General features: G+C 40.4%; 1 protein-coding gene across 2 annotated transcripts in view; it reads right to left on the bottom strand.

The window, feature by feature from the left end:
* The window catches only part of SHANK2 (SH3 and multiple ankyrin repeat domains 2), a 330,841-nt gene that overhangs the window by 208,238 nt on the left and 104,825 nt on the right, over positions 1-17,778 (bottom strand). The window contains exons 1-2 of one of the 2 annotated variants that reach the window (XM_017826778.1): positions 6,251-6,338; positions 2,578-2,887 (exon numbers count right to left, since the gene is read on the bottom strand). In XM_017826778.1, the coding sequence (XP_017682267.1) occupies positions 2,578-2,887; positions 6,251-6,287 (347 nt within the window). In that variant the 5' untranslated portion in view covers positions 6,288-6,338. Of the gene's footprint in view, positions 1-2,577; positions 2,888-6,250; positions 6,339-17,778 lie in introns of those variants that run through there. The other variant, XM_017826777.1, reaches the window with a different exon arrangement.

Raw genomic sequence — 17,778 nt, 5'->3', positions numbered from 1 at the left:
GTTTGGGTTGGAAGGACCTTAAAGGTCATTGCAAGCCCCCTGCCATGGGCAGGGACACCTTCCACTAGATCAGGTTACTCCAAGCCTCGTCCAACCTGGCCTTGGACACTTCCAGGGATGGGGCAGCCACAGCTTCTCCAGGAAACCTGTGCCAGGGCCTCACCAACCTCTCAGGGAAGAATTTCTTCCTGATATCTAATGTAAATCTCTTCTCTTTTCACTTGATAAGATGAAACACCTGAGCCACACAGGCTGCAAAGACCACATGAATCCCTTCCAGCATCGCTTTCCACAGCACAAACGCCAAAAACCTCATTAACCCTTTGTCAAACTCTGACCTTCTCCATTACTCTGCCCCTTCTGGCTGCTCCTGCTCCACAACCCAACCTACTGCTATGTCAAAAAGGGCTTTTTCATCACACGGGAGCAACAGCTTTATGGTGAATGTTATTATTTGCAAATAATAAGCAGAGACAGCAACAATTCCCACATTTAGCTGACTGTAAGTAGGTGGTCATGCAGTTAAACAAAATCTGTGAGGAAAGTCATGCAAGGTGCCATTCATGACTGCAAAATAGGCCTGTGGCAAGAAAAGGCATTATATGTAGGAAAAATTATATATAAAATCCTTTTAGTTGTTGTCAAATTTAGAGAGTCTCCAGCTCTCCTCTCAGTACTTGCACATACTCTGGACTCCTCTGAAACAAGTCTTGATGGCACATTGAAACTGTAGTTGTGATACTGATGCACTAGGAGGAAGATCAAAATTTTATTTCCACAAACTCTCAGGTATTAAATTGGTTTCCACCAGCATTTGTGTTAGTTTTCAGGAAGGGAAGAGGAAAGTGGCTGAATAAAATCAAAGCAAAAAAATGTTTACTCAGTCAAAAAAAATTTCTAATTGTTACCCCCACCTCAAAGGATTGACTATATTTCTAGAATTTGAAGTGTGTCATCCCAGGAATATAGATGAAAAGGCTCTTTTTATCCCTTCCAGATGAAATAATCATTGACTCCTAGGTAAAACCTCCCATTCTGGTGGCATCAGTATAATCCAGTGGAATACAAAAGCTCATTCTCTGAAAAGCACCTCATGGCCGTCACCTCACCCAGTTGAATTCTCATTACAAACTGGTTTTTAGCTGATATTGGGCTCTGTGAGGAAACACCATCCAAATTGCACCCAAATTGCACACAAATGAGCTTTAGCCACTATTGTAACATACAACAAAGATGAGTTTGCTGCATGAAAACTCTGGCAAAAGAAATTCATATCCCGTTCCTTCCATTTCATTTCAGTCTTTCTTCCACTTCAGACAACTTTGTTTTACAATGCACCATTATTTCCCCTCTCCAGCAGCATTGTTACTATCACAAATAGTGCTTGTCAGTTTGAATGCCTATGGCCAAGGAGAGAAGAATGTGCAAGGTAATAGAGCCAGTGTGAACTACATGACATTTTGTTTTACTGACTTGAAAACTCCAGTGAAGATCCATTACACCTACAAATGACAGAGGGAAACCAACAGCTGCATTTCTTGACAATGCTCAAGTCCTTTTCTACTCTGAACAGTGGATTTCTTTTTAATATTAGGAAATAAGACAGATAAAGTCTGATATTTTAAATGACTGGTGAGTTAAATGTGTTTGGTCAAAACATGTAAGCTCCAACTCTCCCTCAGTGCTCAGTTCTAATACCTTCACTGTGGCAGCTCTACACTTTAACATCCCTTATCCTGGTGCAGCCCCATCTCTTGCACACTTGGCAGATGGAGTTCCTGAGTCAAAGTGAAGCTGTAATTGCCTCCTCACAATGAGGGCAGTGGCTTCTCAAAGCTGCAGCTCCCATTTGAGATCAAAACTCAGACTCAGTCCTCTGTTATTATATTACTTAAAAAACACATGACTCTAATTAGTCAGGATTTGCTCTCCAGTGGGACGTGGCTGCAGGATATTTGTGTAGAGTGCCTGCTAAATCACATTTGTAATTCAAGAGGAAAGGAAGAGCAGCAAAGCCATAGGTAATGCAAAACCCTTCAGCACAGATAATCATGAAAGAAGTCCATGACATCTATCACCACTATCTCAAGAAGCCCCCTTTGCTCTAAGCCAGCCTCCAGTTATTCCCTCTATTTTACTCCTTGGTTCAGCACACATCTACACAAGAGAGAACTTAAACATTCTCTGTTCCATCACCCATGAGCAGCTCCAGCACAAATTCCAGGCATGACCAATATCTCAGAAACATTTTACTTTGCTGTTAAATCCAATCCTTATTTCAACAATTAGAAGATCTTGAGAGCTTAGCACATTGATTTGGAGGTGCGAACCCTGCGTTAAGTCACTGCTGAGCTCTGCTGAACTGTAAAGCCTGCCTGGCTGCTGGAGCCCTGTGAGGAAACAGCTGGCTTTGACCGGTGCTTCCAATCAAAATAGTCACACTTAGACGTGGTCCACTGTGCTGAGATTTAATACCTATACATTATATAGAGTGCAAAGTGGGCATATAAATAACATAAAACATGTGGCAATGCAGCACAATGACTTAAGGAATATCTCAAGTAGTCAAAAAGTCACCTGATGTGCCTGTGCTGCTGCCGCTTGGCATCGTCTCCCAGCCTGTTCAGGGATGGTGACCGGCTCCGGGAGGACGGAGTGTAACTCCCCACGGTTTTTACAGTTCCATTGGGATTATTCTGCATCTGTTGAAGCAGATGAGGTGAAAGGCTGCGGTGTGAAGAGGCAGAGGAGGATGCTGACCACTCAGGAAGGTTGTTGATGTTCAGGTTGTTGTCGCTGTTGGAGCGGAGCAAGATCCGAGGGGCTGCCAAGGTGTTCGGAGGTCTCCGCCTTCTGTTGGAATAGGTGGGAGCCTCCCTAAAGGGCACTGTGTGAAGAAAGGCATTCAGGGTAATCTCAGATGATTTCACCACTCATATGTGTTTACCACCACATTAATATAATTCAGCAACATATGGCATTGTTTCTTCTGCAGAGACAGAAACTCTACCTTGCCAGCAGAGCTGATCGAACTCATTATCCTCAGAACATCAGTAAAATTGAAAACAACAGAGCAACATGAACCTGTTTACTGGCTTGGATGAATAGTTGAGCAACACTAGTGTCAGGAGTAAGCTGAATAGCCTGAACTATGGTCTAGGAAATGGGATTCACCTCATTATTGCCAAGTTGGACGTTCAGAAATTTCATTTTCATGCTGTGTTGTCACGTTCTATTAGGAAGGCACAGAACAGGGCTGACCAGCAGAATTTCTGAGTTATGAATTTGCACCTTCCTTCCCCCCAGCTGGTACCCAAATTGGTCCCTCACAAGTTCAGGCCTAACCTGAAATCTGTAGTGTTAATAATCACCTTATCCCTATCTTTCAGGTTAAAAATTGAGGACACGGCTTCTTCTCCTGGCAGAACTCTATTACACTGCTGTAATCCCCAGGTATTCCCCTATTTCTAATCTAGGCACTTCTACCACATCAATTACTATTGTATATAGAACATATTACCCCAGGGGAATACACTCACTGTCACGTGCCGTGTCCCAAAGGGAACATGACTGTATCCAAAGGCTGCAAAATACTTATTAATGAAATAGTCACAACAGCAAACAAGGCAAGGGCAGTAAAAATCCGACACAGAGCAGAGGGTCCATCCCCTCATCAGTGCTCCCGGTACACTTGCACAAGCAGATAATGCTGTCCAGATCACCTTTTCTCCCTGTAGTAGTTTGTTCCGAGTGCAACTTAAAAGGCAAATTTCCTCATAAAAAGACACCCAGACATCACTAGATGTGATATTTCCTGTCCTATCAAAAGGTAATAGAGAATTTGACCACAAAAACTCGTTCTTGACTTGCTTCCCACTGTTGCAACCACCCTCATTAATTTATTTCAGTGGAGCTTGTGGGGTCACAAGAGTTGAGCCAGAGTGCACATATTTACATCTGAAAAGTCACAATAGTAAAACTAAAAAAAGGCAGCCAGGCATTATTCTGAGGACTTCATTGAGCTGCTGTAATTCTCAAAAAAAATCATATTTAAATTGGTAAAGAAGCCCCACAAAATATCATCCTACATGTCTAAAGTGCCAGTAAGTGCCATTTATGAAGTGCCAGAAATGTCTACTCATTCAATATCCTTCAAAACCACAGAAAAAACAGAATAAGAATGTCTGTCATACTGTGCAAGTAAATAAATTCACATAAATATGAATATACATAGGAATCAATCTGTCCTGTCTTGAAATAGAGCCTTTAATTGAGAGAACAAAGCAAAATTTAAGGTTTCAGAGCAAAACTGAGAGCGTACTCATAGCATAAAAGAGAGATGGAACTCCAAGGAGAATAACAGTTTATATAATTTTCACCAGAATCAGTTTATGATTAACTACAATTCTGAATATTTTAAAACAGCATCCTTTGTATTTCTAATGAGATGAAACTTTCTCTAGTAAACAACTCAACATCAGAACAACCAAACAAGAGAACAGTGTGAGCAGAGAGAAAGGGCTTAAATTCCATATTTCCTTTGAGACAAGGCTGAAATGAGGGAAGCATTCTTTAAAAGCTGTTAAAGGGGATAAAGCAGAGAAATACAATATTTATGCTGGAACGTGGCAGAAACTCTGTATAATTTTCATGGCATTTCAAGTGTTTCACATTTCATATTTTTTTAAGGTTTCAAAGCAGCTGAGTATGTCACTGAGAGCACCCGAGTGCTTTAGATGTCACAGTAAAAGCCCTGGTTAGTGCCAACTTAAAGAAAACTCTAAGCATTTAGTTCCCAAATTGGCATATACAGATCCTTAGGTAGATGTAGGGGACAGAGATGTGACATTTCTGCACTCCTATATTTTTGGCACTTGGAATCTGACTCTAGAAATTACTTCATTGAAGATAAGGATCCTTCCCAGGTACAATAGAGCAGAATCCAGTCAAGGAGAAAGCACACAAAACTGAACATAGGGAATGTTTGGCACATTTGCTACCTGAAGGTCTAATCCTGCTGTCTCAGGGTCTCCAAAGTTTGCCTTGGATTCAGCAAAAATTGAGTCTGACCTTTAGATTCTAATTTTCCATGAACCTAAACAGGTGACACTCCAAGCAGCCTGCCCAGCCTTCCAACCACAGATAGATAAAACTAAATTTTACCAATGGTTTGGAGATGTTTACTGGGACTCCGGAGAGGTTGGTGGGATATCTCCTGGTGGGAAGGGAGAGAGCACGAGGGCCAGGGTGACAAGATGGACAGAGAGCTGCTGAGCACATTTATACCAACAGAGCTGAGAAACCACTCTCCAGGTACCCTTGTCTTCTTTTTCCCTTATGTGCCTTAGAAGGATTTTACATGCTCATTTAAGAGTTTAGCTTTTGCTTTGCTATTAATGCTCTGTTCTTAAGGAGGGAACTACGAGCAAAATTAGCCTTTACTATAGGAAATAATCAGGAAAGGGGACAACTAATTACACCAATTGACGCTTGTCTAACACAAATCTTTTATAGAAAGAGTTAAAAATAAGCATTTCGGAGCCTGAAGTGATTAATATTCCACCCAACTGTTTCTTTTCCCCAGCAATCTGCAAACTGTAAGTGGGTGGATATTTTTTTAGCTTCTTCTTATCGGCATTATTTATATTAATTTCACAATAATAAAATTAAAATAACTACAACACAATATGATGAAATGCAAATGTCCACGCTTTAATCCCAGTCAGACAGTGATTTTCCCTAATATTTCCCACATTCAGAACTGTAAGTCTAACTGTTGCAAACTTGTCTGGGAAAAACAGTTGATATAAAATGACATGAAAATGCCTGAACTAATTACATGCTCCTAAAGTTTAAATTTATCATCCCTAAAAGCATACTTGAAAGTACCATACAATCCTCTCTCCAGCTCTCCCAATTCTATTCCTGGCACTTCATACATCTGAAGGGGCAATTCAGCACCATTTACTGACAAAATTCACCCTGGAAAATCCTTAACGTGTCTCCAAATGCATTTCTTAGGGAACAAAAACATTTCTATAACTACTTGACTCTTCAGAGAAAATCCTAAAAGGAACAAAGTCACATCCAGCTTTAATAAACACTTGCCTTAATGGACCATCTAACATCAAATAATTTTGAAAAAGAAATTGCAGGAATTGATTAATTATAGTCACTAAACCCATCATATTCAATGTACACAAGAAAACACCGGTCTGAAACATCAAAGTGTTCTGCTTTCATCGCTTACCTTCTTTCTTTGTGAAGGCATTTAACAAAGACTTCATTTTCCCTTTTTACTTTAGCAGCAATCCCCTCATTACATAACCTTTGCTGGGAAGAAAGAGGCAAAAAAAAAAAAAAACAACCCCCAAAAAATAATAATAAAAATAAAAATTATTCAAGCTACCCAATTTCTATGTGTTCAGGTTGGCTGCACCCTGACATAAGCAGCAGGTTTCTGGGCACCGTGGAATTGCGAGCATAGCTGGGCATGCAGTACCCAGCGTTCTGGTGACAAAGCCCACCCCACATTCTGTCTGTCAGCTGGGAGCCAACTGTGCACAGACTGGAGCTCCTCAAAAAAAAAAAAAAAAAAGGGAAAAAAAAAAAAAAAAAGAAGCTCCTGCTATCTTTCCCAGCATTAGTCATGTGAACCTGCCGCCGCCACAGCCTCGCAGACGATGCTCCCGCTCCGCTCCCAGCCCGGAGTGTGCGGAGCCAGCGCGGGATGAGGGAGGTGCGGGCGGCCGGAGAGAGCCCGGGGGGGCAAACATGTGGATTTGCCAAGGTGGGAAAAGGCACTTCTGCACCTGCAACTGGGAACAGGGAAGCCTGGACAGCGGGAGCTGCTGGGGACAGGTGTTTAGCTCGAAATTTGCACAGCTGACTCTCGGTGCACAGAGGATTTTACTGTTTACTTGCTTATTGCTGTTTATTCTCTTGTTGCTGTTTATTCACTTTTTACTATCTATTTCCTTTCTGCTATTCAATTTCCCTTCTTTATTTCTTTTCCCCTCTTTATTTCCTCTCCTCTCTTTATTTCCTTTGCCCTTTTTATTCCCTTCACCTCTTTATCTTCTTTCCTCTCTTTATTTCCTTCCCCTATTTATTTCCTTTCCCTCTTTCTTTCCTTTCCCCTCTTTATCTCCTTTCCCCTATTTATCTCCTTTCCCTATTCTTTTCCTTTCCCCTCTTTATTTCCCTCCCCTCTTTATTTCCCTTCCCCTCTTTATCTCCTTTCCCCTCTTTATATCATTTCCCCTATTTATTCCCTTTCCCCTCTTTATTCCCTTTTCCCTCTTTATTTACTTCCTTGCTCACTGCAATGTTCCAAAGAAGCAATTTGAGGAAAAGTACAAGTCACACTAATCTTCACACAATGACTCCATTAAGAAGGGAGACAAACCTGTCACTACACAGAATATCTTCCCATGGCCTATATTCCAGTCTCAAACAGAGATACAAGCACAATTATTTCCCCTTCCCCTTCCATTGCACTGGAATAAAAGAGAATTTCTTTTTGCACAGGATAAAAATAAAAATGAAAAAAACCTGATCAAGCTCTTTTGCTAAATTCAGTGCTAAATTTCTGCAGATGCAGAAAACACAAGGTGTAACCAGTGAAGTTTGCAAAGTACTAATTCTAAAAAAAACTGATTTATAGCTGTGCCAGGCAGTGCAAGCATGCTTCCAGAGGAAGTGTAAATAACTGAGAAAGGCAGATAAGAAACAGGGGGAGATGCTAAAAATCACAAAAATGCTAAGCGCATCTAGTTAAATCTAAGATACAAGGATATCAAAGAACAGGAAATTCAATGTCTAAAAAAAACAGTAACCTACATTAAAAACTGGCCATAAATAACGTAACCTATGTAACACTTAATAAATATTTATTCCATTTCAGGGTTCTCTGATGATCACTAATGCCTCTATTTTGAAAATTAAGGGAGTTTCTTATGAGAAAACTGCTTCAAGACAGAAAATAAATTACTTAAATGAATTTAATGTCTTTATGCATAATGATCTCATAGTTAACATAACAGCAAAAAGAACTAGTAAGCAAAAATTAATTGAATAGTTTAAACTTAATTTAACATTCCAGTGTCTAATTTATAAAGAAAATAATGCTTCTCTAATACAATTTTATGTTTTGATTCAATTTCTTTTTAAAAGCCATTATCCTTAGCAGGTGAAAATCTTACCGAGGGAAATGTTGGACACAGCATCCAACATCTTTATTTGACAGGAAGAATCTTCCTCTTAACTTTTAATAGATGTAAAGCTTTCTAAAGAATAACTTTGAACTTTTATTCATTAACTTACAAATATGTGCATTAATTAGCCCCCCAGAAGAACCAATGTAATTTCCAGAACAAGAACTGCTACACCAGAACTGTGCCACTAACTTGAATTACAAGCATTTGTGCTTTACAGTTTTGAATATCTTCATCCAATCCCCCTAAATTATATTTGGAGCCACAGATGACAAAGGAACTCTGAGTATTAATGGAATCCTAATTTCCTTTTCAGGGGTGTCAGTGGCTTAAAGTCTTTAATCCCAGCAGCAGAGCAAGGACAGGGTTAACCCAATTGTGCTTATTCATGTCTGTTCATATACAGTAAAACAAAAACAGACAGGCAACTGTAGTCAATCAAAACCAATCCCAAGGGGGATTTTTATTAGATTCTTGCCAGAGCCATAACATTTCATCATCTAGAGGTTTCTAATCAGTGTTAGAAAAACATAAAAAAATATGAAAGCCACTTGAAATTATTGAGTTTCATGGAAATTGTGGCAATTCTTTCTGACCTACACCAGCAGATGTATCAGCTGATGACTGATCATTTTATTCCATTAAACTGTCTGTCTTTTCCCCAATGCAGGAAATATAATTTCTTCCTATATGGCAGAGCCTCCTGCAATAACCACTATTGTACAATGGGAAAATATGACAATCAAGGAAGTCAGTGAATAGTTGCAGCTGCAGTTTTTGAGTTTTTCCTCGTTTTCACTAATAGCTTATTAGGACTTGTTTATTTTAACTGAAGTCTTGAATTTTGTGGTGTTGGGAAATTTAAAAAGAAAACATTCCAGCAGTTTCCATTTTTCCTGAAAGATTTTCTGCCTCATAACTGTAGTCTTGGTATTGCTGTCTCAGCACAAAAACCTAATCATTTGATTATAGTAGTACAAAAAACCCAATATAACCCATGAGCTATAAACATTCTTAACCTAAAAATCACAAAGACCTTTCTAAACAGAGGTGAAGTAAACTCTCATTTCCCTACTCCTTTGGGAGGTGCTCAGGAAAATGTGTGGGATGTGTCTGCATCTGCATGGGGATGTGTCTAAGAGGAAAAAACCACCTTAAACAGAAATTGGGCTCCTAAGTTAATTTTGATGAGCATTTTTTGTATATTTGTAACAACAGTCTCCCAATTTTTATAGGGATTTGAGTCCACAGCCCCCATTAGAAATCTGTGGAAAATCAGTGACTTACATACTCTTGAGGATCTATTTTTGGACACTTGGATGCCTTTAAAAAAGCACAAAATTATGACCAAAGCTCTTATTTAATCATCCCACCAACACCTCTAAGGGCTAAGCCTCCTCAGATAATGGCAGAACACAGCTATGACTGTCCTGATTTTATTCTTGTTTGATTTTGTCAATTTTGGAGTTCTTGCCAGAAAAAAATCCCTTTAACATCAAGGTTTCTGTTAAAAATACAGTTCTTAGCATGTATAAATGCATTTCTCTCCACTACAAAATAGGCTTCCCATATGCTAAGCCACCAAAAGGAGAGTTAGGCAAGAAAAGAGAGATTCATATATAGACAGTTAAGTACATAAAGGCTCTTTGTGGGGGGAAAGGGGGGAACCCAAACTAGGTTGCTACAGTGCTTCTAGATTATTTACTTATTTCAGAAAGCCACAAGGTGGTCGGGAACACAGATTCAGGAATCCACCCCAGTAAAAAATTCAATCTATTTTATAAAGCAAAGAGTTTGGTTTTTTTATTTTGCTGCAAAAAATCTGGGGAGTTTTCTAAGGGAGTTGCAGTTAAACCAGAGAGAAGCATCTGAGCCCACTGAAATGATGCTGGAGGAGCCTTAGCTGCCCTAACTTCAGTGGAATCTCTGTTGCCACTGTTAGTAACTTCTCAGCACCCAGCTACCAGTGGTATCAACCAGCAGCCTTCAGGCAGACAGGCTGAGTTTGAAGGGTAGAACGGGGGCAGAAGACTGTGTGTAGGAAAGGACAGCAGAGGGATGACTCGGGAACAGTTGGCAGGAGCTATCAATTAGAAGGAAAAACAAAAAATAGCAGTGTGAGTTCCACAGCCATGTGCCAGACACCCCTTCCGTCACCGGGCACTGCCGCTACACCACCGTCCCCAGACTTCACTCTCTGTGACCAGGGCCAGTGTCACACTGCTCTTTCAAGGAACTTCTCCCCAGAACATCCCTAAAAACCAACATCAAGGAGTTGGGAAGGCTCTCAGCTCAGGCACAACTGTGTGGATGGCTCAACCACAGGCAAATTTTTGTGTGATGGAGCAAACCGGCCACTGCCAAGCTCTCCAATTCTGCAGAAAACACCTCACTCAATTCCCAAGTATTTTAATAACAAAATATCTGAGGTGTGTTTGTAGGTACATTCCAAAAGAATTTAAAAGTTGATGAATATACAGATGCAACAAATAAGTGAAATTAAAATAATGGGAAATGAAAATCCTTCTTTCTTGCTGTGCTCATATGATTATAAATAAGCCTTCACTAAGAATACAGCACTAATGCAAGAAAAACACTCAAAGAGCTGCACGTCTGCAGAAGGGAGACATGTTCACCTCAGGGCTTTACTTTGAGATGTTTATAGAACATCAAGTAGAGACAGAGAATCTTCTACTCAGATTACATTAAAAAATTACTAGGTATTGCTTAAAACTTGTTACATGTCAGAGCCAATGTCTGTCACCTGTTTGATAGGTTAGAAGGTAATAGGAGTAGAAATTATGATCCAAAAGAGCTTGAATCTCATGGCTTTTCCCTTTTTAAAAAGAAAAATTGTCAGGCTCAATGTGGCAGTACCTGCAAATATCTGAAGCTCTGCCTGCAGTGATACAGATAGATCAGAATTTACCTGAGAGCCAAAATAAAACCTCAGTCCCCAAGGATGAGAGGTTGCTTTGTGTGAGGAATTTGGGTCAGGGGTGCAGATAGAAGCAGAACAATAGAAGGTTAAAAGGTGGGAAAATGAAACCCTCCAATTCTGTGTGAAAGGCTGGAAGGAGGGAGGAAACAATGGCCAATAATGAGGGAGATGTCTTGCAAGTAGCAGCTTGAAGAGAGAAAGAGAAAACCAAATGCAAGGAGAGGAAGCTACAATAGCTGAAGGGGAATTTAAAAACATGATTCAAGTCTATTAGCAACTTCGAAGCAAGCAGCCTATCTGAATAAAACATGGATGGCTCACTTTGATTCTAACAGATATACTGATGTAAAAGCAGCAACTTAGCCAAATAAACCCCTGTATTTTATGTAGATGTGTTCCTGTAGAGCATTCACCCTGGAATGGGAAGGCCAGCTCTGACAAGGGTTTCTCAAGACTTTATACTCCCAGAGCACTCACAGCCCCTCATTTCTATTACGCATATTTGGGTTGAAAACAGCATCCAATCTTACTCTGAATAATACAAATAAGTAGGGTAAATATTTGTGTCTGTCCTCCATACATTTGTGCACACAGATAACAAAGAGTTTTCTCTGCTGGCTGTGAAGACAAGGAAAAGGAGAATCTTTTAAAAAGTAAATAGTTATTGAGAAACCTTTCAAAAAAGGCAACAGGGTGATTTGCAGTTGATAAAACATGAAACTACTTGTTGTAATTGATTTCTTAAATATGAACTGGGCTGATTTCCAGGTCTGTTTTCATCACTAAGTAGAACTCATCCAGAATGGTTCATCTTTATAAGGCAGCAGACTATCAGCAACCAGCTACTTAGAAGTGTCATTGAAGCAAGAGATTAACAACTTCTACAGTATCTGGACAGAAGGATCTGTTTACCTCAGACTGAAAGCAGTCAAGTGTGAACCCCTGAAGCTGCATTCTTTTACCTCCAACAATAGGGTAGAAAATATGAATAAAATAAAATTGTAACCCATTACAAATTCTTGTGCTCTTTAAATAAGCTGGTGAAAGGGTGGAGAAATTTTCTCCTCTAATAATACACTAGAAAATCTTGTCCTGATGCAGCACCACTCAGAAGCATTGAGTACATAACAAATTAATGTCATTCTTTGCATTATGTATACACTGAGTTGGGAAAAAATATCGCTTAACATGAGGGGGCCGTGCATATCCCAACCCACACAGTTTATGCTGAAGAAAAAGATAAATTAAAACCCATGTCATTCAGAGAATTTCATGGCTGGTGGCTCCTGCAAACAAAGATGCCTGACTCCTCTTCTGATGTCTGACACTGATGGGCCTCAGATGCAGTCTTTGAATTTGTGGGTTGTGGTGTAAGTTTGTGGGTTGCACTCTGATGTTGCAGAGGAGAACAAAGGTAAGTAAAACCACACAAGATGCTTAGCAAAACAAATGCACCAGTATTGGACTGCATGGTGTTTCTGTGTTCTGGTATTGTACAGAAAACAATCTAATTTTGCCTCTGTGTAACCTTCTTCCTCCCAGAAGCTCTCCATGAATTCCTTAAATCATTATGTTGTTCCAGGCCTTATTCAGTGATCTGATTTCACTGCTTTAATCTAAGTGTGAACCTCTTTAGTAAATAGTGGGACAAAGCATCTGTGCTTCCAAAAGTGTTGGTGGATCATGTCAGTTTTAATTTGAATAACACCATTTTCATAACTGAAAAGTGTATAATGCTCTCACATGGGAGAAGAAAAAAAAGATTGGACTCTTGTAGAAGTTTCCAAATATGTAAGTGGTCAAAGTGGTCAAATGTTGTGACAGAGGCAGAAGTGTTAGTCCAGTACAACTTACATAGACAAGTGTATTCGGAGGGTGGGGAGTATTGGGCAAACTTATTTGCTGAAATTCATGCATGAGTGTGAGTTAGCCAAGGCAGGAATGATAAGAAAACAGCAAAGAAACAGATTCATAACATCTTCCTTTAGCTCCAGCTCTTCCCTCATCTTCCACTCTCAAATCTTGGTGTCCTTCACTGCCATTTTTCAATTTCATTTTCCCTTCTTCTCATGGCTACAGCTGCCTTTCACTGCTTCCACCACCAGCTCTCAAAGGATAATCTTCCCACCTCCCAGAGCCAAGAGGAAATAAATGGCATATAAGAGATAATTTCTAGAAGATACCCCGCCATGGCAAAGCTACATAAAATTAGCAACCAAGACAAATGGATAGGGAGAGGAGGATTTGGACAAAAGAAAACAGTTTTTAGAAGAGAAGGATTTCTAGGAGGTTGCAACCTATGAACACTTAAAAATAGTGGGAAAAAAAATCATCCAATCTTCATATGCCAAAGTTTAATTGTGAAGAGAGGAGGGAACAATCAAGCTGATAATATGACATTGCTATAATTTTTTAACACCTTATTGCACTTTGAGGATAATATTTTCATGGAGTAAAGAATACAATATTTTACTGAGGAGACATAGCTGGGCTGGAAAGGAACTAGAGAACTGTGAAAGCTTTTCACTCTGCTGGCTGCCTTCCCAGAGACACACACTACTTTATGATGTACTTAATGACAAAAAAACTTGCATTACCACTTTCATTCTTACATTAGAGCAGAGCAAAAGGAGCCCACTTTTATCCTGGCAGAGGTACTACCAACAAAAAAATAAACTAAGCACCAAGAGAATAAAATTTTTGACTCTGCAGCCTCCCTGAAGCCCGTGAGTCTGCAAGCAGTGAGAAGAGAATTTAAGGAGAGGATACTTCTGGGGGTTGTGAGTGTAAAAGAAGCCAGTAAGACATCCATATCCCATAGACTTGCACAACGCTTGAGAAAGCAAAAAACTATGGTCATGGTTTGAGATCCCCAAAATCTAATTCTCTAGTCCTAGCCCCCTGTCACATCTCAATCCAATGTGAGATGGGTTTTTTCCAGACAAAACACACCAGACTCCAAATGGGGGGAAGGGAATATATTACAATGACTGTACAAATAAATATTATAATACATTATACACACGATCACAACTATCTCTACCATGACATAAGTATTTACAATGGATCAGATCTCTTCTCCCCTCCAAATAAAAGTCCAGGAGGGAAAAAGGACAGATCCCTTCCAGTCTCTAAGCAGGAGTATCTTCTACAGCAGCAATCTGTCTTCTTCACATGCAGCAGCTGATAGCTGGATCTCTGCCAGTACTCAGGAGGGGGGTATCCAAGCCCCTCTCGGCCCCTTGACGCAGGCAAAGGGGTCTTCCATGGGCTATGTTCACCCCAGACAAAGGTCGTTCCACCATGGTCATATCACGAAGTACAGGGGGTCTTTTTGACAGTCTGGTATCTTCAGGGAATTCAGATTCCCCTTTGCAGAGCTCCTGTGCTCTGCCTTAGGCTGCCACCTTGGCAGCAGTGGTGAGGCGGGGAGCGGCCAAGGTCACCCCCCTCTGCATTCCTCTCCATCCCGGTCCAGCTACCCAGGATGCTCTGAGCTTCTCAGCTCCTCTCTCTCTAGTGCTGCATGTCCAAGGCTCCTCTCCTTAATAGGAGTCCATGTCCCTCCTTTCTCAGAGGTCTCAAAGGAGGTTTGGGGGGTCTGGTTCAGTTCTTACCCCCAAAACTCTGTAGCTCTGCTGCTGACTCTCTTTTCTCAGCTCTCCTTCCAAGAGTCCTCTCTGCGGTGCTGCATGCCCCTGTTGCTGCTTCTTATCTCTTCTGGCCCTGTGCCACCATTTCTCTGGTCAGTGTTGGTCTGTCGCTACTCCTGTTGCTGCCCACGGTGGAGAAAACATCTCCCAGCATAACTACAGACACTTAGCTCAGTCTAACACTGTTCCAAGTCTCTGCAGTCCCCCCCCAGCCGGGGGCCGGGGGCTGGGGGGGCAGAGCCCCGAGGGGCTCCAAGCCCCTTTCCTCGTGGCCTCAGAACATGGCTACCACTTCTACAACCAAACTACAACTCCTCTCTTCCAGTCTGGTTGTGGTATGTTTATATTTCACAGGAACACAGATTAGTTCAAATCTCTAGTGTTACCACCCCTGGGGGTTACCAATTTCTTAGCTTCAGGGGGAAAACCTGGTTCAAACCACTACAACAGTGAACCCCACCATTATAGCACCCACATTATCCTATGCACACTATTTTCCCCTCTTTTCTAGTATAAGTGATCTCCAAGAATTCCTCCTTTGCTCTTATTCTCATCACCTGAACTCCAAAGTGGAGCTGAGCACTGAGTTAAGTCATACTGACACTTCTGAGACCACATTTGGGTTACCTGAGCAGAGTCTCTCCCTGCAAATCTCCAGTTGTCTTTTATGCTAAAGATTGTAGATATGCAATGCAACCATTGATCCCCAAAATATCTTCTCTTCTAAATAGAGGATAGCAAGCTCTAAAGTCATGTTATCAAGCAGGATCTTCAAAAGATAAAACCCAATCATTTAAGCTGATAATTGTCTCGCTATCCTTAGTTCCATTTATACACTTGCTGTTAAATAGAAACTAAAACACTGCTGACTTATTCATTAAAGTAACAGCATTTTAAATTATATTAGTAGCCCAGATTTCTTCATCTCAAAAATAATTGTTAATGAATCATGCTGGTATAACTAAGAAAAGATAAAAAAAGCAAGTATCTGCTGTAACAGGGGGTTATCTCTGTACAAATATGTAGGTGTTTGCAGCATTTGTAATGTTCTCAGTGGTTAATCCCATTGAGAAAGAAAGGCTTGCTCACTGAAGAGTCTTTGAGGTGGATTAATGATTAAAGTGATATCACAATACTATACCTACTCCTGGTTCACAACATTATCACTTGGGTTTTAAAATCTTTGAAAATGTTGAGGAAAGACCTTTTTTCCCCCCCTGTTTCTTGATGCTGCCTGCAGATCGAGTTTTGCACTGACAACTGAGTTCGGATTTTATGGAACAAGAATACAAAAAAGGACTCTCTGTTTATATAGGTTAGTAAGTCAGAGCAGGTAAATAACTGAAAGAATAAACAAGGTGCAAGCTTTAAATCGATCATCAAAAAGCAATTTTACGTACATTCTATTTCAGAAGCATTCCCATTTGTTCTTATGTTTCTGGCAGCAGTGGTAGATGTGATATTCATTAATTCAGTGGAAAATGCATGGCTGACATCCAAGACATTACTATGAAAATAGAACTGTTCTGGATATTATTTGGCAGTCACACCCCCGGACATCATGACTACTACAATGAAATTTGACTTCCGTGTTCAAGTTTCAAAATAACTCTGTTTTCTTCCAGGCAAGAAGTGATGCAAATAAAGCCTAAAAAAGAATGGGACCAGAGAAAGGAGAACAACTGTATCAACAAGCAAACTGCACTGGAGGAAGCATCATCTGGCATTGGCCACCTAGGATCCAGCCTGTGGTCATCTACAGAAGCACATCCAAAATAAGATAGTGATTGTACTCATAAATTCAGGGGCACAGGTCAGGGCCAGGAGAAATTTAAGAAATAAACATTATATCTTTATAAACAAAAAAGTAAATAAACATGGAAAATATACTACGTACCAAAGAAAAAAGGACATAAGAGAGATAAAACAAGGTAACATAAAATATGTATTTCAGATCTTACATTAGGAAGCTTCAGTTGAGAAGCAAATTCAAACCACTTGCAGCATATTTTTGTCTACTAATATTTGTGGTAGAGACCTAAATCAAGGGAAATATCCAGCCCTCAGCTCTACCAGTGAACACCAGACAAAATTTCACTGGAATCTTGTGGTGCAGCAATCCCGTAAGAGTCCCCAGCAACTCTGGCTTCTCAGGAACCACTGCTTGAGATAACAGAGAGGTGACCACAGTCCCCAGGACACCTCTGTTGCAACAGGGATCAGAAACACAGTCACAGATTATTCTCACTGCCATGTTCCCAGTGGAAATCAGGAAAGCCTAAGACCATTCCCTCAGCTGGAAAATGGTGGAGGGCAGTGAAACAGAACAAGAATATATGGAAATCTATAAAGCTGAGGAAAACTTCTATATAATCACCTTGAATAATTTTTCCTGGTCAAGAATTTGGCAAGAAATTTACAAGTAATTCACCCTAAGTCCCCCTGGCTAGCACCATGCTTCACTTTATACTAGGAAGCTGCAAGGAACATCAAAGGAGTTATCAGCAGAAAAAGAGGAGAAATAAATGGGACTCACAGGATACATTTGAGGTCAAGAAATAAAGTATAAATGGAGGTGGAAGGACTGGAAGACAGGAAGAAAATACAGCGAAATTCCAGTGATTCCCAGTGAATTTGGGAGATATAATCTGAAAGAGATTTTCAATGGAGAAAATGAAAATGGATTGATTACTGCTTTAAGATGCCTAGGAATCACAGTACTCAATGACTCAGGAAAGTGTATGTCACGTAGTACATAAACAAGAAGGCAGCGTACGCTGGGATGCCGCACATGGCACGAAGGAGTAAAGTGCAATTCCTACAGCCTCTGCTCAGAGCTTACTCAGTCTCTGAACACCAGCCACCACTTTAAGATAAGGATTTAGCAAACCATACAGCCACCAAAAGTAATACAGTAAATGACAAAGACGCAGGAGTGACTCATTAGCGATTTAAATTTATGTTGGAA

Source organism: Lepidothrix coronata, unplaced genomic scaffold, assembly GCF_001604755.1.
Source record: "Lepidothrix coronata isolate B3197 unplaced genomic scaffold, Lepidothrix_coronata-1.0 Scaffold130, whole genome shotgun sequence".
In the NCBI taxonomy this organism is placed as follows: domain Eukaryota; kingdom Metazoa; phylum Chordata; class Aves; order Passeriformes; family Pipridae; genus Lepidothrix; species Lepidothrix coronata.
Note: the sequence above shows the minus strand (reverse complement) of the source record. Positions and strands in the feature narration are given on the sequence as shown.